At 44.2% G+C, this 21,873-nt stretch overlaps 1 protein-coding gene across 1 annotated transcript; it reads left to right on the forward strand.

Annotated features, from left to right (window-relative positions):
- The first annotated feature begins 484 nt into the window (after window positions 1–484).
- Window positions 485–21,638, forward strand: PYROXD1 (pyridine nucleotide-disulphide oxidoreductase domain 1). The gene is made up of 12 exons (XM_070947093.1): window positions 485–629; window positions 2,892–2,972; window positions 4,127–4,246; window positions 4,985–5,113; window positions 8,468–8,541; window positions 10,144–10,304; window positions 11,211–11,305; window positions 12,095–12,233; window positions 14,322–14,434; window positions 16,789–16,911; window positions 18,153–18,290; window positions 21,184–21,638. Exons 1-12 carry the CDS (start codon window positions 534–536, stop codon window positions 21,430–21,432), a joined length of 1,518 nt encoding a protein of 505 aa, XP_070803194.1. The 5' UTR covers window positions 485–533; the 3' UTR covers window positions 21,433–21,638.
- Window positions 21,639–21,873: the final 235 nt, after the last annotated feature.

Consider the following 21,873-nt stretch of genomic DNA (forward strand, 5'->3'; position numbering starts at 1 on the left):
TGGAATGAATGGTATAAATGGCTAGGGGAAAGGTTCAAAAGCTAAGAAAACAACAAAGTAAGAAGGTCTAGGAATTAGAAAATAGTAGTAAATATGTACTCATATATATGGTCCCTTCCAATTCTTAACTTGCAGTCAAACTCAACTCCTGATGTCTTCACAAACATATCTGTACAGCTTCCTTGGTAGAATTAAGGAAACAATTGGGCACTATAGCCTTCCAGGGCTGCCTCCTGATCTAGTCTACAACTTGAGATTTCCGAGTGGTCTCCCATCCAAGAACAAACCCAATCCGACCTTAATTTAGCATCCTTTAAAGTTTGGTTCCATAAATAGACGGTGTATTTTGAACGCTAGGTGGCAATGAAAAGGCGCCTCTCTTTCCCCTAGGCCACGCCCCCTGGCACAAATACGAAACGCCAAGTGGGACTATATGACCTTCACGGCATCCCGTAGCCGCAATTCCTCTCCGGGGCGACTACGGGAGTCTGACGTTGCCCAGTTGGAGCGTAGCAGAAGCCACAGAGGCGGCCATGGCTTCCGACGACTCGCGTCCGGCGTCTGGTGTCTCCGGGAGCCGCTTCCTCGTCGTAGGAGGCGGGATCGCCGGTGTGACTTGCGCCGAACGGGTAACTTCTCGTCCTTCGCCATTATCGGCGCGCGCGCGCCTCTCTGCGCAGGCGCCCCGTAGCAATTTTTTTTCCCCCTCTCCGTGAATGTACCGTACTATTGTACCTGGGGATGGGAACTTCCTGGTTGGTTCATAGAGTTACAAAGTGAAGAGGTTAAGGCACGGACAGTTTCCGGGTTGCTTTGCACCCCATATTTGCTTTTATTTTTAAAAAGGGAGGAGGGAGCTTTGCGCCCCAGAAATTGAGCAGCAGGTGACCTCCACTGCACCAAGTTATTCTCACCCAGGGGGAGTCTGCAAAGATTCCAGGTTTTTTTTTTTTTAATGATTCATTAAAGAAGAAGAAGAAAAATGAAAGATTTATATTTTTAATGCTCTAGGAAAAATTGAAAAGATTAGTCCTGGGACGGCTTAGCCAACTGATACTTTGTATATCTTGCAGGCAATTTATGTCCTAATGACAAACAAGAATAACTTCCTGGACTATATATATATTGTAGATCATAATTTGCATTTCTGGCTCTTAAAAAAGGGGGGGGGGTTGCATTAAACTGCTTTCAAAAGTTCATATTTGTTTATGGATTTTGATTAGCATAGAAAATTATAAATTTGTAAGTAAATGCATAAATATATGGAGAATGGTTCTAGGGGCTTGGTTGGTCCCAATAAGTGAATTGCTTGAAAAAGTTCAAATCTGTTTAGAAATTTATTTCCTAAGAACAGGGCAACAATGTTTTGTCCAGGCTTCCAAAACTGAAAATCCAGTATTTTATACTGGTTACCAAGAATCACTTCCTTCCATCCCATGAAAAGAGAATGAAGCAACTGACAAAAAGAATTGGAAAGATTAGACTGAAATGTCATTTTCCATCTATTGAATTGAATTGATTAAACTTCTATACCGCCCTTCTCCCAAGGGACTCAGGGCGGTGTACAGCCATATTAAAACACATATAAACTCACAAAATTTAAAAACAATTTAAAACGAATAAATAAAATTTGGCCCACAGAGTTAAAAGCTAACAAACACCCGATTTAAAATTCATATTAAGTCAGCCCGGACTGTTGGAACAAAAGAGTCTTAAGGACGCCGCAGAAGATACACAGGTCAGGGATCATACGCACCTCTAGGGGCAGCTCATTCCAGAGGGCAGATGCCCCCACAGAGAAGGCTCTCCCCCTGGGGGTCGCCAGTCGACATTATTTGGCCAACGGCACCCTGAGGAGTCTTTCTCTGTGGGAGCGTATTGGCCGTATTGGTGGGAGGCTATCGGTGGCAGAAGGCGATCTCGTATATACCCAGGTCCTAAGCCATGGAGAGCTTTAAAGGTGGTAACCAGCACCTTGAATCGCACCCGGAAGATCACCAGGAGCCAGTGCAGCTCGCGCAGGAATATTCTTTCTCTCTCTGTCTCTTGCAACTAGATCAGTTAACTTGGCAAGTTTAAGATGTGTGGACTTCAATTCCCAGAATACCCCAGTTAACATTTGCCAAGTTGAAAAACTCTGCACTAGGTGGATGAAGTTTTCTATATCTCTCTGCTCCCACCTAGTGGTCATATCGATTTCTGCAGACTGAATATACAATAGCCACCTTATATTAACTCCATGCCACAGATATTGCCATGTTCATGTCATACAAGGTCAGGGATAATTCTTCATGTATAGGAGATGACAAGGGTGAGATCAGTTTGGAATCTCTCTGATCCGACAAGAGATCTAAGCCCAGCCCTCCTTGAATTCCTTTGACTCTTATCTAGGGCCAATTTGCCTTGACCATTAGTAGATCAGATTCTTGGGTATAGGTAGCATGTAATAAGCTTGAAGTGCTTTGAACTAAACTCCTGTGCCTGATTACTTGTGCCTGATATCATGATGATTTTAGACAGTCTATAGTTAAATGCCAATTTTCAGACAGAAATAGCAATAACACTTAGACATATACCACTTCATAGTGATTTACAGCCCTCTCTAAGCAATTTACAGAGCCAGCCTATTGCCCCCAATAATCTGGGTCCTCATTTTACCCACCTCAGAAGGATGGAAGACTGAGTTAACCTTGAGCCTGGTGAGATTCGAACTGCCAAATTGCAGGCAGCCGGCAGGCAGCAGAAGTAGCCTGCAGTACTGCACTCTAACCACTGCGCCATCACGGCTCGTATAGCCACCTTTCTGGTTTAATCATGGACAGACATGCTGTTCAACCCAAAATGTCCTAGAACAATAACCTCAATATCTTCCTCTTTTTTTTTTTTACAAGCTGGCTGCAGAGTTTCCCTCTGAAGATATTTTTTTAATTACTGCTTCTCCCGTTATAAAAGCAGTGGTGAACTTTAAAAAGGTAAGACAGATTTGTTCTCCATTTTTTGGGCTAAAGAAAAAAAAGTACCGTATTTTTCGGGGTATAAGATATACTTTTTTCCCTCCTAAAAGAGGCTGAAAATTTGGGTGTGTCTTATACTCTGAATGTAACCCTGCCCACCCGCCGGCCCCCACCCTTTGGCCTCCGCGCGTCCACCAACAATGGCTTGTGTTTTGGGGCTCCGTGCATCACATTTTCAGCCTCCAAATGCTCCATTTGAGAGCCCTTCAAGGCTGTGGGGATCGCCAAAGCACATTGCTGCTGATCGCTGCCCGGAAACATGACACGTTTGGAGACTGAAAATGTGATGCGCGGTGCCCAAAATGGCTACCCGGAACAGCTGCTGCCTTCTCTTACCCCTTCCGCGCTTTGCCTGCTTTAATCACTCAAGCTCCCTCTGAGGATCAGCTGTGCTTTAGAAGCTGTTTTTTAGCCCCAACCAGCCCCAACCTTAAAACCAGTGAGTGAACTAATGTACTAAAGCTGACCAGGCTAAGGGCGCTAGCCAGATGAATACCTGGTAGGCAGAATTTATTTTTTCCTATTTTCCTCCCCCAAAATTAAGGTGCGTCTTATACTCCGGTGTGTCTTATACTCCAAAAAATATGGTAGATTGTGGCACCAAATGCCTTATTTAACCAGTAGCTTTGTACATGAATTAGTAAATACTATGCCTCTTTAGAGATTTTTCTGGGGTATTTGTATATCAGTAGATCTTAAATAAAAGCCATTGTGGGGCAGTGATTAAGACGCCAGGTTAGAAATGGGGAAATGGTGAGTTTTGTATGTAGAAATCCAACCAGGTGACCTTAGAGCAGTCACCTTCTCTCAGCCCTGAGAAGGAGGTTAGAAAATTAGCAAGACCTGACCATGTAATGGCCATAAGTCAAAACTGATTCAAATGCACAAAAACAAAGTTCTAAATTAAGAACCCCCACTGAACAATCAATGGAACAGAAGTTGCCTTCAGAAGTTGTGGAAGCTTCATCACTGGAAGCTTTCAAGAAGAGACTGGAATGCCATCTGTCAGAATGATGTAAGGTCTCCTGCTTGGGCGGAGGGATGGACTAGATGACCTACAAGGTCCCTTCCAACTCTGTTATTCTGAGTTCTTGATTCTACTTCTACAACAGGTTTCCCGAACTTTAGAAGAGTTTGATGTTGAGGAACAAGCAATCAGCATCTTAGGAAAACGCTACCCCAATATTAAAGTTATACAGTCTGCAGTGAGGCAACTGAAAAGCAAAGATCATGTAAGAAAAACCTTCATCTTTTGATTTTCATTGAGAATATTGAATGTTGCTTTCCTTTTCAGAAATCAAACACACCCTTGATGTATTAGAAAGAAAGCTGGTACAGGGTAACCTATGTTTTGAGGATTATGTACTCTATTTTATTTATTTATGCAGAGTCTGATTTATCACTTCATGGTTTGTATGTACACTGAGAACTTCTGCACGGGAGACAAATTCCTTGTGTGTCCAATCACACTTGGCCAATAAAGAATACTATTTTAAAATTCTATTCTAACCTCCCCTTACATTGGCTCAACTGGCTAAAGAAAATTAGAATAGTAGCATCTTTTAGGTCCTTAATGAAAACATACCTCTTTAACCATGTTTTCCTGGGGGGAATCTTAGAATAAATGCATTTTCTCTTTCTCCCACTTTTCTAAATGAACCTGCTTTCCTGAATATTGTTTTGCTGTATAATATATTAATGTGAGGTTTAATTTTATATTGCATTGCTGCATTTATTGTCGTTTACTTCCAAGATGCTTCAGGGTCGAAAGTAGTTTGTAAGGATACTGAATGAAGACCAAATCATACACAGCATTGCTTTGGAAATACAAATGCTTAATTCACTTTCCTTGAATGCTTCACGGTAGCCCAAGCTGCCAATCTTTGTCTTCATCGGTTCCTGGTGTCAAATCAAAGAATTTGATTGATTTAATTCTTTCTTTTGGTTTTTCATTTTTAATATGGTCACAGAGGATCGTCACGGAAGCTGGTCAGGAGTATACCTTTGAAAAACTCTGCTTGTGTGCTGGAGCAAAACCAAAACTGATTACTGAAGGAAATCCTTACGTCCTGGGGATCCGAGATACAGACAGTGCAGTGGTAAAAGATCCTTTGCTTGCATGTTTTTGATGATCTATTAGCATTTGGGACAGCACTGACTTGGTAGCTAAAAGTAGCTGTGAAATACAGGTGACAGGACATTGTAAGGGTACCATTTTCGCTAGTGTATTATAAAAATGGTACTGGAGCATGACAGCTGTCCTTAGCCTGCTATGCTTAATTATTGAATTATTGAATTATTATTAATTCAAGGTGGACTCAGCCTTCCATCCTTCCGAGGTGGGTAAAATGAGGACCCAAATTGTTGGGGCAATATGCGGACTCTGTAAACCGCTTAGAAAGCACTGTAAAGCGGTATATAAGTCTACGTGCTATTGCTATTATAACTTTCTTTGTTCCCAGCATGCCCTGTCCAGGTGCTGGCTGATACTGGATAGGTCTATAGCAGTGATGGCTAACCTTTTTGCTGTCGCGTGCCAAAAGCGGGGGGAGCGCTGGGGGTCACTCGTGCGTGTGCCCACACCCATTAATTCAATGTGCATGCGACTCCCCTGCACTCCCCTTGCTTTTGGCACGCAATGGCACAGTGGGCCTGGTAGGTCCGTTTTTCGCACTCCCCAGGCTCCAGAGGCTTTCTTGGGGGGCGGGACCGGAAGTCGGGAAACATGCCGTTTCCAGCCTCCAGGGGGGTGGGGGAGGGGGAAAGCCTCTGGAGCCTGGGGGAGAGCGAAAAACGGGCCTTCGGGTCCCACCAGAAGTTGGCAAACGGACCGTTTCCGGCCTCCGTAGGGCCTCTAGGGGAAAGGGGAAGGCCGTTTTCACCCTCCCCAGGCTCCTAGAAAGCCTCTGGAGCCTGGGAAGAGTGAAAAATGGGCCTCCCCCCCCCCCGGAGGCCATCCCGCATCCCACACGTGCCATAGGTTTGCCATCACGGGTCTATAGTATAGCACAGCGGTGTCAAACTCGCAGCCTGAGGGCCAGTTGTGTCATGCTCTGGCCACACCTACCCCTGTTTTAGCAAAGGAGAAGAAAGTCGCAATACATCACGTGACGACAATGTGACGATGCGAATTTGACACCCCTGGTGTAGCATGTCTGGAGAGATTTTGTTTTGGGATGGTTACTGAAAAGGGGAAAAAAATTATAAAAGTCCAGAACAGCTTCTGTATGAAGAGGACCTTGAAAAAGTATTTGGAGAAAAGATGTTTAAGGCATGGTAGTAGTGCTCTTTAAGATAAAATAGCCAATTTTGGCTTTAATCCGTACCACAATTTGAATTATACTTTTTCAGAATGTAACCTGAGGCCAGTGAACTCCTATACCAGTGATGGCTAACCTTTTTGCCGTCGCATGCCAAAAGTGAGGGTAGTGTGGGGGAGTCATGCACGCGTGTGCCCACACCCATAATTCAATGCCAGGAGCCTGGTGGCGCAGCAGACTAATAGCCTGTTATTAACATCCAGCTGCCTGCAATTACTGCATGTTCGAATCTCCCCAGGCTCAAGGTTGACTCAGCCTTCCATCCTTTCTAAGGTAGGTAAATTGAGGACCCAGTTTGTGGGGGCAATAAGCTGACTTTGTATAAATATACAAAAGTATGAAGGCTATTGCTTAACGCATTGTAAGCCGCCCCGAGTCTCCGGAGAAGGGCGGCATATAAATCAAATTAAAAAAAAAAAATGCACCCCGCCCCCCTGTGCATGCCCACGTGATCCTACCGAGCTCCCCCCGCTTTTGGCACGCAATGGCACGGTGGGCCCGGTAGGCCCATTTTTCGCCCTCCCCAGGCTCCAGAGGCTTTCTTGGAGCCTAGGGAGGGTGAAAACGGCCTTCCCCCACCCCCTCCCGGAGGCCCTCTGGAGGCCGGAAACAGTCTGTTTGCTGATTTCCGTTTGGACCTAGAAAGCCTCTGGAGCCTGGGGATAGCAAAAAACAGGCCTTCCCTCCTCCGGAGGCCCTCCAGAGGCTGGAAACAGCTTGTTTCCCCGATTTCTGGTGGGCCCGGAAGGACTGAAAATCAGCTGGCTGGCGTGCACATGCGCGCCAGAGCTGAGCTAGGGCAAAGCTCGCGTGCCCACCGATATGCCTCCACGTGCCACCTGTGGCACGCGTGCCATAGATTCGCCATCACTGTCCTATACTAAGAAGTATGTAATTACATGTGTGTGTTGTGGGGGGGGTGTCTGTGTAATAAAATAAGAATATGATATCTACGAAGCATCTTTTTTTGTTTATTCAGACAAGTATTTTTATTTTACAAATGATAAAAATTAAACCACATATGAGTTAATGAAATCCTTCTTGTCCTTTGTCTCTGGTGTGCCAATTTTTTTTTGTAAAAGGGACTTGCTGTGTTTTTTCTCCCCCACTTCGCTTCACTAACAAACCTAGAAGCCACTTTCCAACATCTGGCTCCCTTAAGACAAGCAGATGCTTAAATCAAATCCTTATCCTATTGATGTATGTTAGTCTAACTTAAATAACTCTAATAAGAAGGAACGTTCATTCTTAACTTCCAGTTAGGAAAGGGATTTAAGAGATATGGATTGGATAGAGGGAGATGTTTTCGCATGTAGACTATTTGCTGGGATTAATTGTCGGAAGACTCACGATTAATAAAACTTAAAACACTTCACACAACATTAATGTGTGAATTGACTGTCACTGGGTGAGACTACTGATTGCTGACTTAAAATTGATTTTTTTAAAAAATTAGGCATTTAAAGTGCAGATGGGCTTACCAGTTATGGAACCAGAGGTAGATCTTCCCTGAGAACTAGGTTTCAGATAACACAGGGATCCAAAGAGACAGATCCAGGAATTTCTATCCCCATCCCCCAGACTCCTCCCAAAAGATGTGGGTTTTCTTTTTAATTAATTAGTCTATAAAAAGGACATCTCTGCATTCATCCCTAATCGGGGAATTCAACAGTGCTGCTTAATGTTATAAAAAAATTGAAAAAAACGTTAAAATGGGGATTAAAAAAAAGACTGTGAGAGAAATTAATTTTGCAGGTCAGATAAGAACATTGGAAGCAGCCCCATTTCAACCAGGGAATAGAATGATTGTTAAAATAGAATCATTTTTTTTTAAAAATGATGGAATATATTTTTAATTCACTCAATGACAAATGTCTTCTAGAATAATTCCAAAAATGTTAAAAGAATAAAACTAGTTAAAGAAGTAAACTTAAAACGGGAAACAATAAATAGCGTTAATAACTACTTTTTTTTCCATCAACATTATTATTATTATAAACTGAATTCTAGCCATCTTTATTTCTTGGCATTTTTAATAGATACTTGTGGGGTTTTGCTTTGCTTTAGAGATGACTTAGCAGATTTTTTTTTTTTTTGCTGTGCTAATAGTATCTCTTTCTTTGTCATGTGTAGGAATTCCAGAAACACCTAGCAAAAGCTAAAAGAATAACCATCGTAGGAAACGGTGGCATTGCACTGGAATTGGTGTAAGTAGGTTTGGATGGTAGACTAGGCAATAATTTCTCCTTGGCAACAGATATTAAACCTTTTGCTCTTACGCAGCATCCAGTTGTTTTGAACATATAATTAGAAGATGATTGATAGGCTTCTACAGTAGAGAATGTGCTGATATCCTCAGATGAATTCCAAGTTTTTTCCCAAGTATGAAACCAGGTTTGTGTGAGAGAGGGGGGGGGAGAGGGAGAGAGGGGGGAGGGAGAGAGAGAAACAGAGGGAGAGAGAGAGGGAGAGACAGAGAAAGAGAAAGAGAGACAGAGAGGGAGGGGGGGGAGAGAGACAGAGAGAGGGAGATAGAGACAGAAAGAGGGAGAGAGAGAGAGAGAGACAGAAAGAGACAGAGAGAGGGGGAGACAGAGGGAGGGAGAGAGAGAGAGAGAGGGAGAGACAGAGGGAGAGAGAGACAGAGGGAGAGAGACAGAGAGACACACAGAGAAGGAGAGAGAGGGAGAGAGAGACAGAGGGAGAGAGACAGACACAGAGAGAGAGGGAGAGAGAGAGAGAGTTCATATGGAAACCACCATTGAAACCGCCTTTTGTTACACACATCAATGAAGATTTGTTAGGGAAACGCTGTAATTCCCGACTCCATTCCCAATTCCAGGCTCTAGTCTTGGAAAGACTAGAGCCTGGCTATTGCATCCACAGGACTGCTAGAGCATTGGAGGCCTTGCAGTTTTTTCCACAGATCTACTGCGGTTCCATTTCCACAGCAGGAAAGATGGCGAGGCACCTGCCCTGAATGCCTGGAATGTATTGACACCAAGGTCCAAGGGGGTTAGCTCTTCTCATACAATTCCCACTTCAGATTTTGAAATATCAAAATTCAGCTGAAAATAATTCTGGGGACCTGGACAGCCCAGAATTGCTGGGAGTCAGGCATCATATTTGTTTATGTGTTTGTTTGTTTGTTTAATTTGCATCCTGCCTTTATTATTATAGAAATAACTCAAGAGAGAACATGTCCAATAAAACCTTCCTCCTATTTTCCCTACAACAACCCTGTGAGGTGGGTTGGCCCAAAATCAACCAGCCGGCTTTCATGGCTAAGGCGGGAGTTGAACTCACAGTCTCTTGTGATTGGCCCAAAGTTGCTCAGCCGGCTTTCATCGCTAAGGCAGGAATTGAACTCAGTCTCTTGTGATTGGTCCAAAGTCAACCAATCGGCTTTCATCGCTAAGGCGGGAGTTGAACTCACAGTCTCTTGTGATTGGTCCAAAGTCAGCCAACCGGCTTTCATGTCTAAGGCAGGAGTTGAACTCACAGCTTCCTGCTTTCTAGCCTGAGGCTTTAACCACTGGACCAAACTACAATACACATTGTAGTAAATTAGCAGTAGTAGTATCTTCAATGTCTGTGCCTCTTTAAGAAATGGAATTCCACATGGGCATCTTAAACAAAATGGAGTCCGCTCATTGTTTAAAACAATACACAAGCCTTTTCTTACATTTCCCAACCAAATGCTAAATATATCTCAGCCTCCGTTAACGGATGACTTCATCATCCCTAATATAAAAATGTAATAAATAGTTTGGTTTTTTTAAAAATTGTGTCTGTCTATCAATCTACAGGTACAAAATTGAAGGTTGTGAAGTCATTTGGGTCGTCAAAGACCAAGCAATTGGGAATACTTTTTTTGATGCAGGAGCGGCTCAGTTTTTGATCCCAAAACTCACGGCTGAAAAACCAGAACCTCCAGCAGCCTGTAAAAGAACAAAATATACCGCAGCAGGTAGATAACCTCAACTCTTTCTTGTGTCATTGTCTAAAAATCATTCCATCTACCCAATACTGGTAGTCCTTGGTTCACGATCACAACGGAGGCCAAAATTTTATGTTGCTAAACGAGACCGTTGTTAAGTGAGTTTGTCCCGTTTTACAACTTCTCTTGCCACAGTCGTTAAATGAATCACTGCAGTTGTAAAGTTAGTAACACTGTTGTTCGGTGAATCTGGCCTCCCCCATTGACTTTGCTTGTCAGAAGGTCGCAAAAGGTCATCACTTGACACCCTGCACCGCCCCCCCCCGGGGACACTGCAACCCATCATAAATATGAACCAGTTGCCAAATGTCTGGATTTTGATCGCCTGATCAAAATGGGGATGTTGCAACGGTCGTGAGTGTGGAAAACGGTCATCAATCACTTATTCCAGTGTTCTTGTTAATGTTGGGTGGTCACTAAATGAAGTGTAAGTCAAGGACTAGCTGTATGCACTATTCATAATGTTTTTCAGTTGTGCAAACTGATTTGTAAGTTTGTACATTTGTAAGCTTGGTTAGAAATATCCAGAAAAAACAAAATATGGTCCTGTTCTATGATTTATTTTTCTCTCTCCCTCTCTCTCCCTCCCTCCCTCTCTCTCCCTCTCCCCCTCCCTCCCTTTCTCTCCCTCTCCTTCTCCCTCTCTCTCCCCTCCCTTCCCCCCTCTCTCCCTCCCTCCCCCCTCTCTCTCCCTGTCCCTCTCTCCCTCCTTCCCTCCCCCCCTCTCTCCCTCTCTCTCCCCCTCCCCCTCCCCACTCTCCCTCTCCTTCCCTTCCTCTCCCCTCCCTCCCTTCCTCTCTCTCCTTCTCCCTCCCTCTCCTTCTCCCTCCCTTCCCCCCCCCCTCCCTCAAATGTTTGGGTTTTTTTCCTCTATAGAAAAAGAAGAACAAACTTCAGAGCATCCTGGGAAAATAGGAAGCGCATTGGGCCCTGATTGGCATGAGGGTTTGCATCTAAAGGGAGCAAAAGAGGTACGATTGTTTGTTTTAGATGTTCATGGAACTTTTTTTTAAAAAAAAACACTTTGCCATTTCCCTTTTGGTCGGAGGGAATACGGTAGCACTGAAGATGTTATCTAGCTGGGTAATGAAACTTCTTCAAGAAAGCAACCAAGCTCAGAGACTATAAGACACACTTTTTTGTCTCCCAAAAGGGGGTGAAAATGTCTGTGTGTCTTATAGACCGAATATTGCCAAAGCCCCGCCCACCTACTGGTCGTTTTTTGGCCTCCGGATGCCTCATTTTCAGGGAGGTTTTCAGGCTGTTTTTGAGGCTTTTTTCAGCCCATTTTCTGAAAAAACGGGCCAAAAAAACCTTCAAAAACGGGCCAAAAAAGCCTCAAAAACAGATCAAAAAATCCTCAAAAACTGTCCAAAAATAGCTGAAAAAACGGGCCGAAAAAAGGCTGGAAAAGGCCCAGTAAAGGCCCAAAAAAGGGAGGCCAAAAACTTTTATTATTTGTTTTCCTCTTCTAAATTTAGGTGTGTCTTATAATCAGGTGCGTGTTATAGTCTGAAAAATATGGTAATTATCCCCATCAAAAGAAATAAGAACAAACTCAGTTGTTTTACAGAAGCATCTTTTCAATGGCGGTCCCAAACTGGATCCTTGATTCACAATTACAAATTACTCCATTGCTCCCAAAATATATCCACATTTTCACCTTGGGTATTTAATTATCCTTAGGACGATCATCCCCAGTTTAAGAATCAGTAATTTAGAAGTACGTATGAATGAATGCAATTGTTGATGGTTTTCAGCTTTGCCACCAAGTTCATATTGAGAATCTGTGTGAAATAAAGAGGATCTACTTCCAAGAAGAATTCAAGCTGTCACAGAAAGTGTCCCTGGTTTTCCCCAAAACTCTAGAAGGCCCAAGGAGCGAAGAAGCAGGTGAAGGTAAATTATCTTTAAAATTTAGGAGTTGTTTCTCTGATCCACAAGGTTATATATTATGTCTCAGTTTGGGAATGAGTGTCTTTGACAGGGACAGGCATAACCAGATTTAGCCTAGGACAGTGATGGCTAAACTTTTTGCCATCACGTGCCAGTAGGGGGAGGAGGGGGGTCGCGTGCACACTTGCCCACACCCATAATTCAATGCGCCCTGCCCCGCACATGTGCGTGCAACCCCCTCCCCCCCCACTCCTGGCATGCAATGGCATGATAGGCCCTTTCTAGGAGCCTGGGGAGGATGAAAACGGCCTCCCCCCCCCCCGAGGCCCTCCAGAGGTCGGAAACGGCCCATTTGCCAACTTCTGGTCCCATCGGAAGTTGGCAAACGGGCCGTTTCTGGCCTCTGCGGGGGTGGGGAAGGCCGTTTTTGCCCTCCCCAAGCTCCTAGAAAGGCTCTGGAGCCTGGGGAGAGAGAAAAACGGGCCTTCCCCACCACTACCCCAAGGCCCTCCAGAGGCAAGAAACAGCCTGTTTCCCTACTTCCAGTGGGCTCAGAAGGCCCGAAAATCAGCTGGCACGTGCCGGAGCTGAGCTCGTGTGCCCACTGATATGGCTACGCGAGCCACCTGTGGCACGTGTGCCATAGGTTCACCATCACAGGCCTAGGAAATATATGCACTGTAACAGTTGGGAGCAGAAATGCTCAAGCATGAATGAGGGTGGTATTTGTCCACAGGAGGTGGTCAAAATCGGCAAGATAGCAGAAGGAGCAACGGGATGCCAGCTCTGCCCCCTTTACCTGGACATTCTAAAAGGGTGGGGGCTTGCAATGCAAGGCTATGTTGCCATCTGTCAGCCTTCCCAGATAGATCAGACAGTAAACATAACGAGATGAGCATTTATTCATTTATTTATTGCACTCATGTCAGAAACACTAAGGGGTTGCTTCCGGGTTGAAATGATTAGCCCGTGACATCACGGTTGCCTGGAGGATGCCCAGTTAGAAATGCCCAGTTTTATGTCCCTAGCAGGAGCTGGAGCATAGGACAGGAACTCACCCGGCCCCAAGGCAACACTTGGGTCTCGAACACTAACCTCCAACCCAGCTTCCTAACCATGTAAGCCACCAGGGTCCTTTACCAGATGAGCTAATTCTACTTTATTATAAGGCTACATTATAATGAAGGGGACGCTGTGGCTCAGTGGCTAAGACGCTGAGCTTGTCGATCAGAAGGCGCTGCGTAATGGAGTGAGCTCCCGTTACTTGTCCTAGCTTCTGCCAAGCTAGCAGTTCGAAAGCACGTAAAAAAAATACGAGTAGAAAAATAGGGACCACTTTGCTGGGAAGGTAATGGCGCTCCGTGCGCCTTCGGCGTTGAGTCATGCCGGCCACATGACCACAGAGACGTCTTTGGACAGTGCTGGCTCTTTGGCTTTGAAACGGAGATGAGCACTGTCCCCTAGAGCCAGAAATGACTGGTACGCATGTGCGGGGGAACCTTTACCTTTTACCTTACATAAATCTTGCAAGTCTAAAAGTACGAATCTCCCACCATCTCTTTTAACAGCCTGATAAGTTAGGAAGGACCCTTTCCGAGTTACTTTCTCTGTCCATCATGCAGCTCTGGGCTCCTTACCTGATTATTCTCTAGGCAGCTTATCTTCCACCACCACTCAACTCCAAAGATCTTTCCCACGTACCATTACAGCACCTTCCTGATTTTCACTCCTAACTCACATCCTGGAACTGCCGAATGATGATTACGTTCTTAGCAGTTTTAGCTTCCTATAGAGGCCCAGAATTCATAGGGATAACCACTTCAAGTGATCATCTACGCCGAGAGTCTCCAAACTTCACAACTTGAAGACTTGTGAATTTCCAACTCCCAGAATTCCTCAGCCAGCCATGCCGGCTGGAGAATTTTGGGAATTGAAGTCCACAAGTCTTGAAGTTGCCAAGTTTGGAGTCCCTTGGCGTATCCTTGGCGTATTGAAGGGATACATTTTCCCTTTTCCCTGATTTCTTGGCTGAGTTTCATATCACCTATATAATATTATGTAATCTAATGCCTAAATATTTCACACTTGCAGAGCTTTGGCCTGTCTCTGTGGAACTCACCAATGGGAAGATTTATGGCTGCGACTTCATTGTTAGCGCAACCGGAGTGACGCCAAACGTTCAGCCATTCCTTGATGGTAATAATGTAAGGATTCATATCTGAAAATAACGGAAAGCTTGTCTTCCAAAAAGAGACTTGATTATTTTGATTCCGAAGCCCCAAGGTCTTTCAGGTGTCCCATCCCCCACCCCCCCATAAATTTTCATTTAAAATAATATATACATGGTTTTTGTAAGTTTGGGATCAGAATTTTGCAACCAATTTGTTAAACGAATCACACAATAAAAGAAATCTGGCTTTCCTCATTGATTTTGCTTGTCAGAAGCAGACTGGGAAGGTCGCAAACCACAATCATATCACTACAGGATCCTGCAATCATTATAAATTTATTTATTTATTTATTGGTTCGATTTATATGCCGTCCTTCTCCGGAGACTCAGGGCGGCTTACAATGCGTTAAGCAATACCCTTCATACTTTTGTATATACCTGCTTAGTAGGGCTTTCGCCCCCCCCCCCCCAGCGGTGTTCTTTTTTTATACAAAGTCAGCTTATTGCCCCCACACTCCAGGTCCTCATTTTACCTAACTCGAAAGGATGGAAAGCTGAGTCAACCTTGAGCCTGGTGAGATTTGAACTCGCAGTAATTGCAGGCAGATGGCAGCTAAGTGCTACTTAACAGCACTTTAGTCCGCTGCACCACCAAGGCTCATCTTTAAATGTGAGCTGGTTGCCAATCTGGTCCTAGGTTCTGCCTCGGTTTATCTCCCCAATTAGCAACCGAGTCAGAAGATCATTTAAAAGCAGTTTATTAGGGTACCCTGATGAAGTGGGATCTCTCTACGAAAAGGGAGAACCTCAAGACCCATCTTACATTCCTTTTTATAGTTAACAGAGAAAATGCAAGAGGAAAGTTGATTGGGCAGGATAAAAATAGCCTCCCCTTTGCATAGGAAATCAGTTACATGTAGTCAAAATGTTACCTATTTGCATCCCATAATATCACACGTTCATTAAAAGGAGGTCTGATGTCAGAAGGAGCGTAAATTGTAAGTGTTCTGACCTAGGCTTCCCCAAACCACAAAGCAGACTCCTTGTCCCGACAAAACCCCTTTTTATTAAGTTACTGTGAATTCTTCTCATTCACATCCAGCAAAGTCTTTTAAGGGTGAATTTACAGTCACAGACCTTATCTGGCTTGGAGAGCTGCCAGGCTGATATCTTCAAATACAACACTGTACTTGGCAAGGAGTCTCTGAGAGTCACGAACCAATTAAGCGAGCTAATTGTCTCCTGCAAACTCCACTCCCCTCTTTATTCCCTATGGGAGGGGCCATTCACTGTCCAACTGTGCCTTTACTCCCGAGTCGGCCCTTGTTCCTTAGCTGTTCCCTTCTCCTGGCAGCTCTGCACATGCGCACATCGGGAACAGGCTCCAGCTGTTCTTCTGCCCCACTGATATCTGACTCCGAAGGCAGCTGATAACTGTCGGACGGCCCTGGCCCCCTCTCTGCCTCCAACACAGAGCCCTCAACAGAGCCTTCCCCAGACTCCAGGACTGGCCCATGTTCCACCCCAACCTCCTCACTGTCTGAATCTGCCACCAGTTCCGATGGCCACAACAGTAAGGAAAAATGTTGTTTAGAGTTCATGAAAGAGATAAACCAGACCCCAGTTTGTACTAACAATCTTTTTCTTACCTAGTCTCTAGCCTGTTTATCTTTTCAGTTTAGGAATGTTAAAAGCTATTCCTATATTCCAGCCTGTAATGAGCCTGAGTGTCATTTTAAAAGAGAGAAAATAAGTCAAATTAAAATACAAGTAATTAGGTTAATTAACTAGTTACAAAATCCATGTCGTGTGTCCCTCGCACCCAAAACCCCCATCACACGGTCGCAGGGATGATACAACCCTTGTAACTTTGAAGAGTCACTTTTTTTCAGGATTATTATTGATTAAATTTTTGTGCCACCCAACTTGTCCAGAGACAACTTTACAACTTTGATCCTTTGATTAAACAAAAGGTCATAAGTCAAGGACTACCTGTATTCCTGCCAAGACACTCCAAGCAATTCAAGTCATAAGAGATCTTTTAATTAATTAATTAAAAGACAATTAACCAGTGGAACAACTTGCCTCCAGAAGTTGTGAATGCTCCAACACTGGAAGTTTTAAAGAAGGTGTTGGTTAACCATTTGTCTGAAGTGGTGTCGGGTTTCCTGCCTAAGCAGGGGGTTGGACTAGAAGACCTCCAAGGCCCCTTCCAACTCTGTTATTCTAAGATCTCTTTGCTGAGATTGGGAATGAGCTACAGTTGCACGTGTGCTCTCTGCATTAGGCCTTTTTCTAAAAAAAAGCTATTACACAAAAGGAGCAAAGTGATACCTGCTTTTTTCTTCTTTTCACTGACATTTTTCATTTATCTCTGAAATGTTTTAGTTCGCGCTGGGTGAAGATGGAGGTCTAAATGTCGACAGATACATGCGCACTTCTCTCCCCAACATCTACGCAGCAGGAGATATCTGCACAACCTCATGGGAACCCAGCCCTGTTTGGCAGCAGGTAAAACAAATGCTAATTTGTTCTGGGCTTAAGGATAAAGGTACAGTATGTTAGAAAAGAAAAAAGCCCAGAATCGAGTGGATGTAATTCTACTGAACTAGAGCTACAGAAAAACCTTGGTTACTTAGGGAAAACCTGGCTAGAAGAAAAACACACATCAACCCTACGAAGAAGTAAGAAATTGATACTTTACCTTTACAAGGAGGATACATAAGATATGGGTGTGGCCTACTGATGAAAGCAAACGAGCTAGAAAGAGATCTATTTAGGTCTCCCACCTAGCAGGAAGAGCTTGCTAGCTGTTAGAAAAGAAAAAAGCCCAGAATCGAGTGGATGTTATTCTACTGAGCTGGAGCTACAGAAAAACCTTGGTTACGTAGGGAAAACCTGACTAGAAGAAAAACACACACACACACACACACATATGTGTGTGTGTGTGTGTGTGTGAATGAGATTTCACAGAACTAGGGCTGTAGAACATCTTAGCTTACATAGGTAAAACCTGGCTAGAAAGAATATGCATATATATGTATGTATGTATGTATGTATGTATGTATGTATGTATGTGTTTGTATGTACCCAGTGGTGGTACCCCCAGTGGTGAAGGAGCGCTCTTGAACAGAAGTGTTTAAACTACCGTGTTTCCCTGAAAATACGACGTACCTGGAAAGTAAGACCTAGCTTGATTTTTACATGTGCATCCATTATAAGCTCTACCCCAAAATTAAGCCCTAATTAAGACCCCTCCCACTCCAGGGTGCACGGGTAAAAATTAACCTAAGGTGGGGATGGGGAGGTGGAGTTACCCTACTACAATTGCAGCTAGGCCTCACACACCCCAATACCTGCCTTGCCGGGCCATTTCTTCTGCAGCCAGCAAGGCCGGCAAGGCTTTCCTGAAGGCCTCTGCAGCCGATCGATCCAGAGCTCTATTATCGGCTGCAGAGGCCTTCAGGAAAGCCTTGCCAGCCACAGAAGAAATTCCCAAAGGCCTCTGACAGCGAAAAGGAGGCTGGGGACGACGCATGCAAGTGAGGTGAGTCAGTGGATGACCTCCCCCCCACCCCATAAATAAGACCTGGTGTCTTTTTTTTTGTGGCAAAATATATATATAAGACAGGGTCTTATTTTCGGGGAAACATAATGGTACGTGGGACTGTGCTGTAGAATCGCATGCTCTTAATTCCAAAGCAACGACTTGCGTATGTGGATGAAAGTGTTTTGTTGGGCTTGTGTTTCAGATGAGGCTTTGGACCCAGGCGCGCCAGATGGGATGGTACGCTGCAAAATGTATGGCGGCCGATTCTTTAGGAGAACCGCTAGATACGGATTTCAGCTTTGAACTCTTTGCTCACTCTACCAAGTTTTTCAATTACAAGGTAACCTTTAAACAAGTCGCCAAGGAAAAGGATGCCCTACTGGTTTCATGCCAGTTGAGCTACTGATATATTGCGTATTGAATTAGCATCCATTATTAGACATTTGCAACACATACAGGGTGAGTTATCACCCGTTGCTTAGCGACCAGTGAAAGTTACTATCCCCTCCCACTGTATAGTGTACTTACTTACAAACCAGTTTCGGAAATAGAACAGAACAGAACCTTGGAGGTCTTCTAGTCCAGCCCCCTGCTGAAGCAGGAGAACCTATACCCGTGATGGCGAACCTATGGCACGGGTGCCGCAGGTGGCACGCGGAGCCATGTCGCCTGGCATGCCAGCTCAGCTCTGGTGCGCATCCCTAACCTCTCTAGGAGTCTCTGGAGGCTGGGGACAGCAAAAAACGTCACTTCCTGTCTAACTGGAAGTTGGGAAACTGGCTGTTTTGGGCCTCCGGAGGGTCTCCGAGCAGGTGGGGAAGGCTGTTTTCGCCCTCCCCAGATGCATAGAGAGGATCTGGAGCCAGGTGAGAAAGAAAAACGGGCCTACCGGCCATCGCGTGCCAGGAGCAGAGGGGAGGGCGCCCGCATGCGCGCCCGCATGCACGGGGCAGGGCGCATAGAATTATGGGTGTGGGCATGCACGTGAGCAAACCTCCTCTGCCCCCCCCTTCCTGGCACGCGATGGCAAAAAGGTTAGCCATCACTGATCTATACTATTTCAAATAAGTGGCTGTCTACTCTCTTCTTAAAAACCCCCAGTGTTGGAGCACCCACAATTTGTAGCATCCTACAGTCATGTGACTTCGATTTATGACATTTTTGCTGAAAACTGGCATTTCCACCCTGTTTTCAGCAACAATGCCCCAGAGAAAAAATGTCTGGGTTCACTTAAATGTCCGCCACAAAAAAAAAAAAAAAAAAAAAAGAATAGACATAAAATCAGGGTAATGATGTGGGTGGCCTGCTTTATGACTGCCAGGCCATAATGGGGAGATTCCATTATGGTTGTAAGTTGAGGATTGCCTGTAGTCTAAAAGATTAACCACTGGGTTGAAGGCGATGACTTTGTGTTGCAAATTCACAGCCATAAGTGTGCTCCTGACTCACCAAAGTTTCTGTTGACTGTGGAACATTTAAAAGCTCTTTGTCAGCCCAGTGGAAACAATCACCAAAAGAGGACTAGGCTCCTCTATTACACAAGCTAAATTGCAGGGCTCAATTCCAAATCCAAAGGCAGAAGTCTTCGATTTACGACCACAATTGAGCCAAAATTTCTGTCGTTAAGTGAGACATTTGTTAAGTGAGTTTTGTGCCCCATTTTATGACCTTTGTTGCCACCGTTGTTAAGTGAATCACTGCAGTGGATAAGTTAGTAACCCAGTTGTTAAGTGAATCTGGCTTCCCCATTGGCTTTTCTTGTCGGAAGGTTGCAAAAGGGCGATGACCCTGGGATACATCAATGGTTGTAAATATGAAGCAGTTGCCAAGCATCTGAATTTTGACTGCATGATCATAGGCAGTGGTGGGATGCTGCCGGTTTAACAATTGGTTCGGTGAGCGCGCACACGCCTAAGGTGCTTGTGCGCAGCGCTGAAAATGGAGCATTTAGAAGATCAGCTGCTTACATTCCAAGACAGCAACGGTAAATAGAACAGTGAGTGGGGGAGAAATCAGCTGTGGCCGCATGATTGAGATCAGCTACAAAGCAGGAAATAAAGGACAGGATAGAGCGGGGACGGAGCCAACTGATTGTCAGAGCTACCATTTCGTCCGAACCGGCTGAATACCACCTCTGTTCATAAGGATGCTGCAAAGGTTGTAACTGAAAAATGGTCATAACTCAACTTTTTTTCAGCGCCGTTGTAACTTAGAAAGGTCACTAAATGAACTGTTAAGTTGAGGACTACCTGTAACGGTTTCAAGTTCAAAAGGAGCCATTTGGAGTTTGAAATGTTTAATAATTCAAACAGATCTTTCGCGCACAAAATGTTTTCTGCACCACTGCTAGATAGCTATATGCTCCGGATGGTGTAATTTGGAGCTTGCACTGAGCAGAAGTTGGATTTGATGTCTTAAATGGCTCCTTTCTACTTTCTAAATGCGGATGCAGAATTGGGCAGAAATAAGTACTGCCTACCAACCATGATCCCCGAGAAGGCGTTTTTAACACATCTGGCCCAAGAGGCTTTTAACGTTCCAAATTCTTTGTGACTAAAATAACGACGATGTCATGCTGAATTTCTAAATGGCCTTAGGATTTGCATCTGGTTTTTAACAGCCAGAAGGCCCAGGTGTACATAGGACATAAATGAGCAGAAACTGTCTTGTCGTGGTCTTTAAATAGCCAAGTATCTAAAAAAATATGCATAGTATTAAGTTCTGTGTGATTGGACATATGTAAATATTTTGATATTTGAAATCACTTCCCCTGCAAAGGACCTTTATAAAAAAAGTATAGGAGACAGTTGTATTCTGTGCAGTCGATCCAAAAGAAATCAGGAATGAGTTTAGGGTTTTCTGTGGTTTTTTTGCAGTAGTTATTATCAGAATAACAGAGTTGGAAGGGACTTTGGAAGTCTTCTAATCCAACCCCCTGCTCAATAGCAACAGCACTTAGACTTATACACCACTTCACAGTGTTTTACAGCCCTCTCTAAGCGGTTTAGACTCAGCATATTGTCCTCAACAATCTGAGTCCTCATATGACCGACGTTGGAAGGATGGAAGGCTGAGTCAACCTTGAGCCGGTCAGAATCGAACTGCTGGCAGTCGGCAGAATTAGCCTGCAATACTGCATTCTAACCACTGCGCCAATATAGCTCTTAAGCATGAAACTATATAACATTTCAATGTTTTAACATTTCAAACTTTATCACTTGGTGTTCGTCTAGGTAGTACTACTGGGAAAATATAATGCTCAAGGCCTGGGCTTGGACCACGAACTGATGTTGAGGTGCACCAAAGGACAGGAATACATCAAAGTGGTGATGCAGAATGGGCGAATGCTGGGAGCAGTGCTGATAGGAGAAACGGATTTGGAAGAAACCTTTGAAAACTTGATTCTGAATCAGATGGATCTCTCCCGTTACGGCAAAGACCTTTTGGATCCAAATATTGATATTGAGGATTATTTCGATTAAACATCTGGAGGAAAAATCAGTGACCTAAGACTGTTTTTCTGAAAAAAACAAAACAAAATGATTTTCCTGAACTGGGATGGATTTAGACTTGGCGTAATCTCCATTTCAAAGGCATGCGGAATCTGACAAAAGACAAACTTTTATTTAAAAGTACCCCTTTATCATCCAAAATAATTTATGGTATGAATGGTTTACACTCTGGAATAAAACAGCAACTTGATTCTAGCTAGATGATGGCTGACTTATTTTCGAATGCTGTAATGGCTCCTCTCTAACTCTCCCCCCTCAAAAGCTTTATGTATAAAATGCTTAACTGTTTAACAAAATTTTATTTACCGTATTTTTCAGACTATAAGACGCACCGGAGTATAAGACGCACCAGGATTTCGAAGAGATAAACAAGGGAAAAAAATTGTTTTTTGCCCTCCCCAGCCCCCAGGA

This window comes from Pituophis catenifer, unplaced genomic scaffold (genome assembly GCF_029215685.1).
Source record: "Pituophis catenifer annectens isolate HBS135680 unplaced genomic scaffold, rPitCat1.0.hap2 SCAF_7, whole genome shotgun sequence".
Classification (NCBI taxonomy): Eukaryota; Metazoa; Chordata; class Lepidosauria; order Squamata; family Colubridae; genus Pituophis; species Pituophis catenifer.

Excerpts from the sequence above, each read along its gene's own strand:
- PYROXD1 (XM_070947093.1), top strand. The coding sequence starts at position 534 with ATGGCTTCCGACGACTCGCGTCCGGCGTCTGGTGTCTCCGGGAGCCGC. Across the intron at positions 2,973-4,126 it reads CAGTGGTGAACTTTAAAAAG|GTTTCCCGAACTTTAGAAGA; the intron begins GTAAGACAGATT and ends CTTCTACAACAG. Across the intron at positions 14,435-16,788 it reads CATTCCTTGATGGTAATAAT|TTCGCGCTGGGTGAAGATGG; the intron begins GTAAGGATTCAT and ends GAAATGTTTTAG.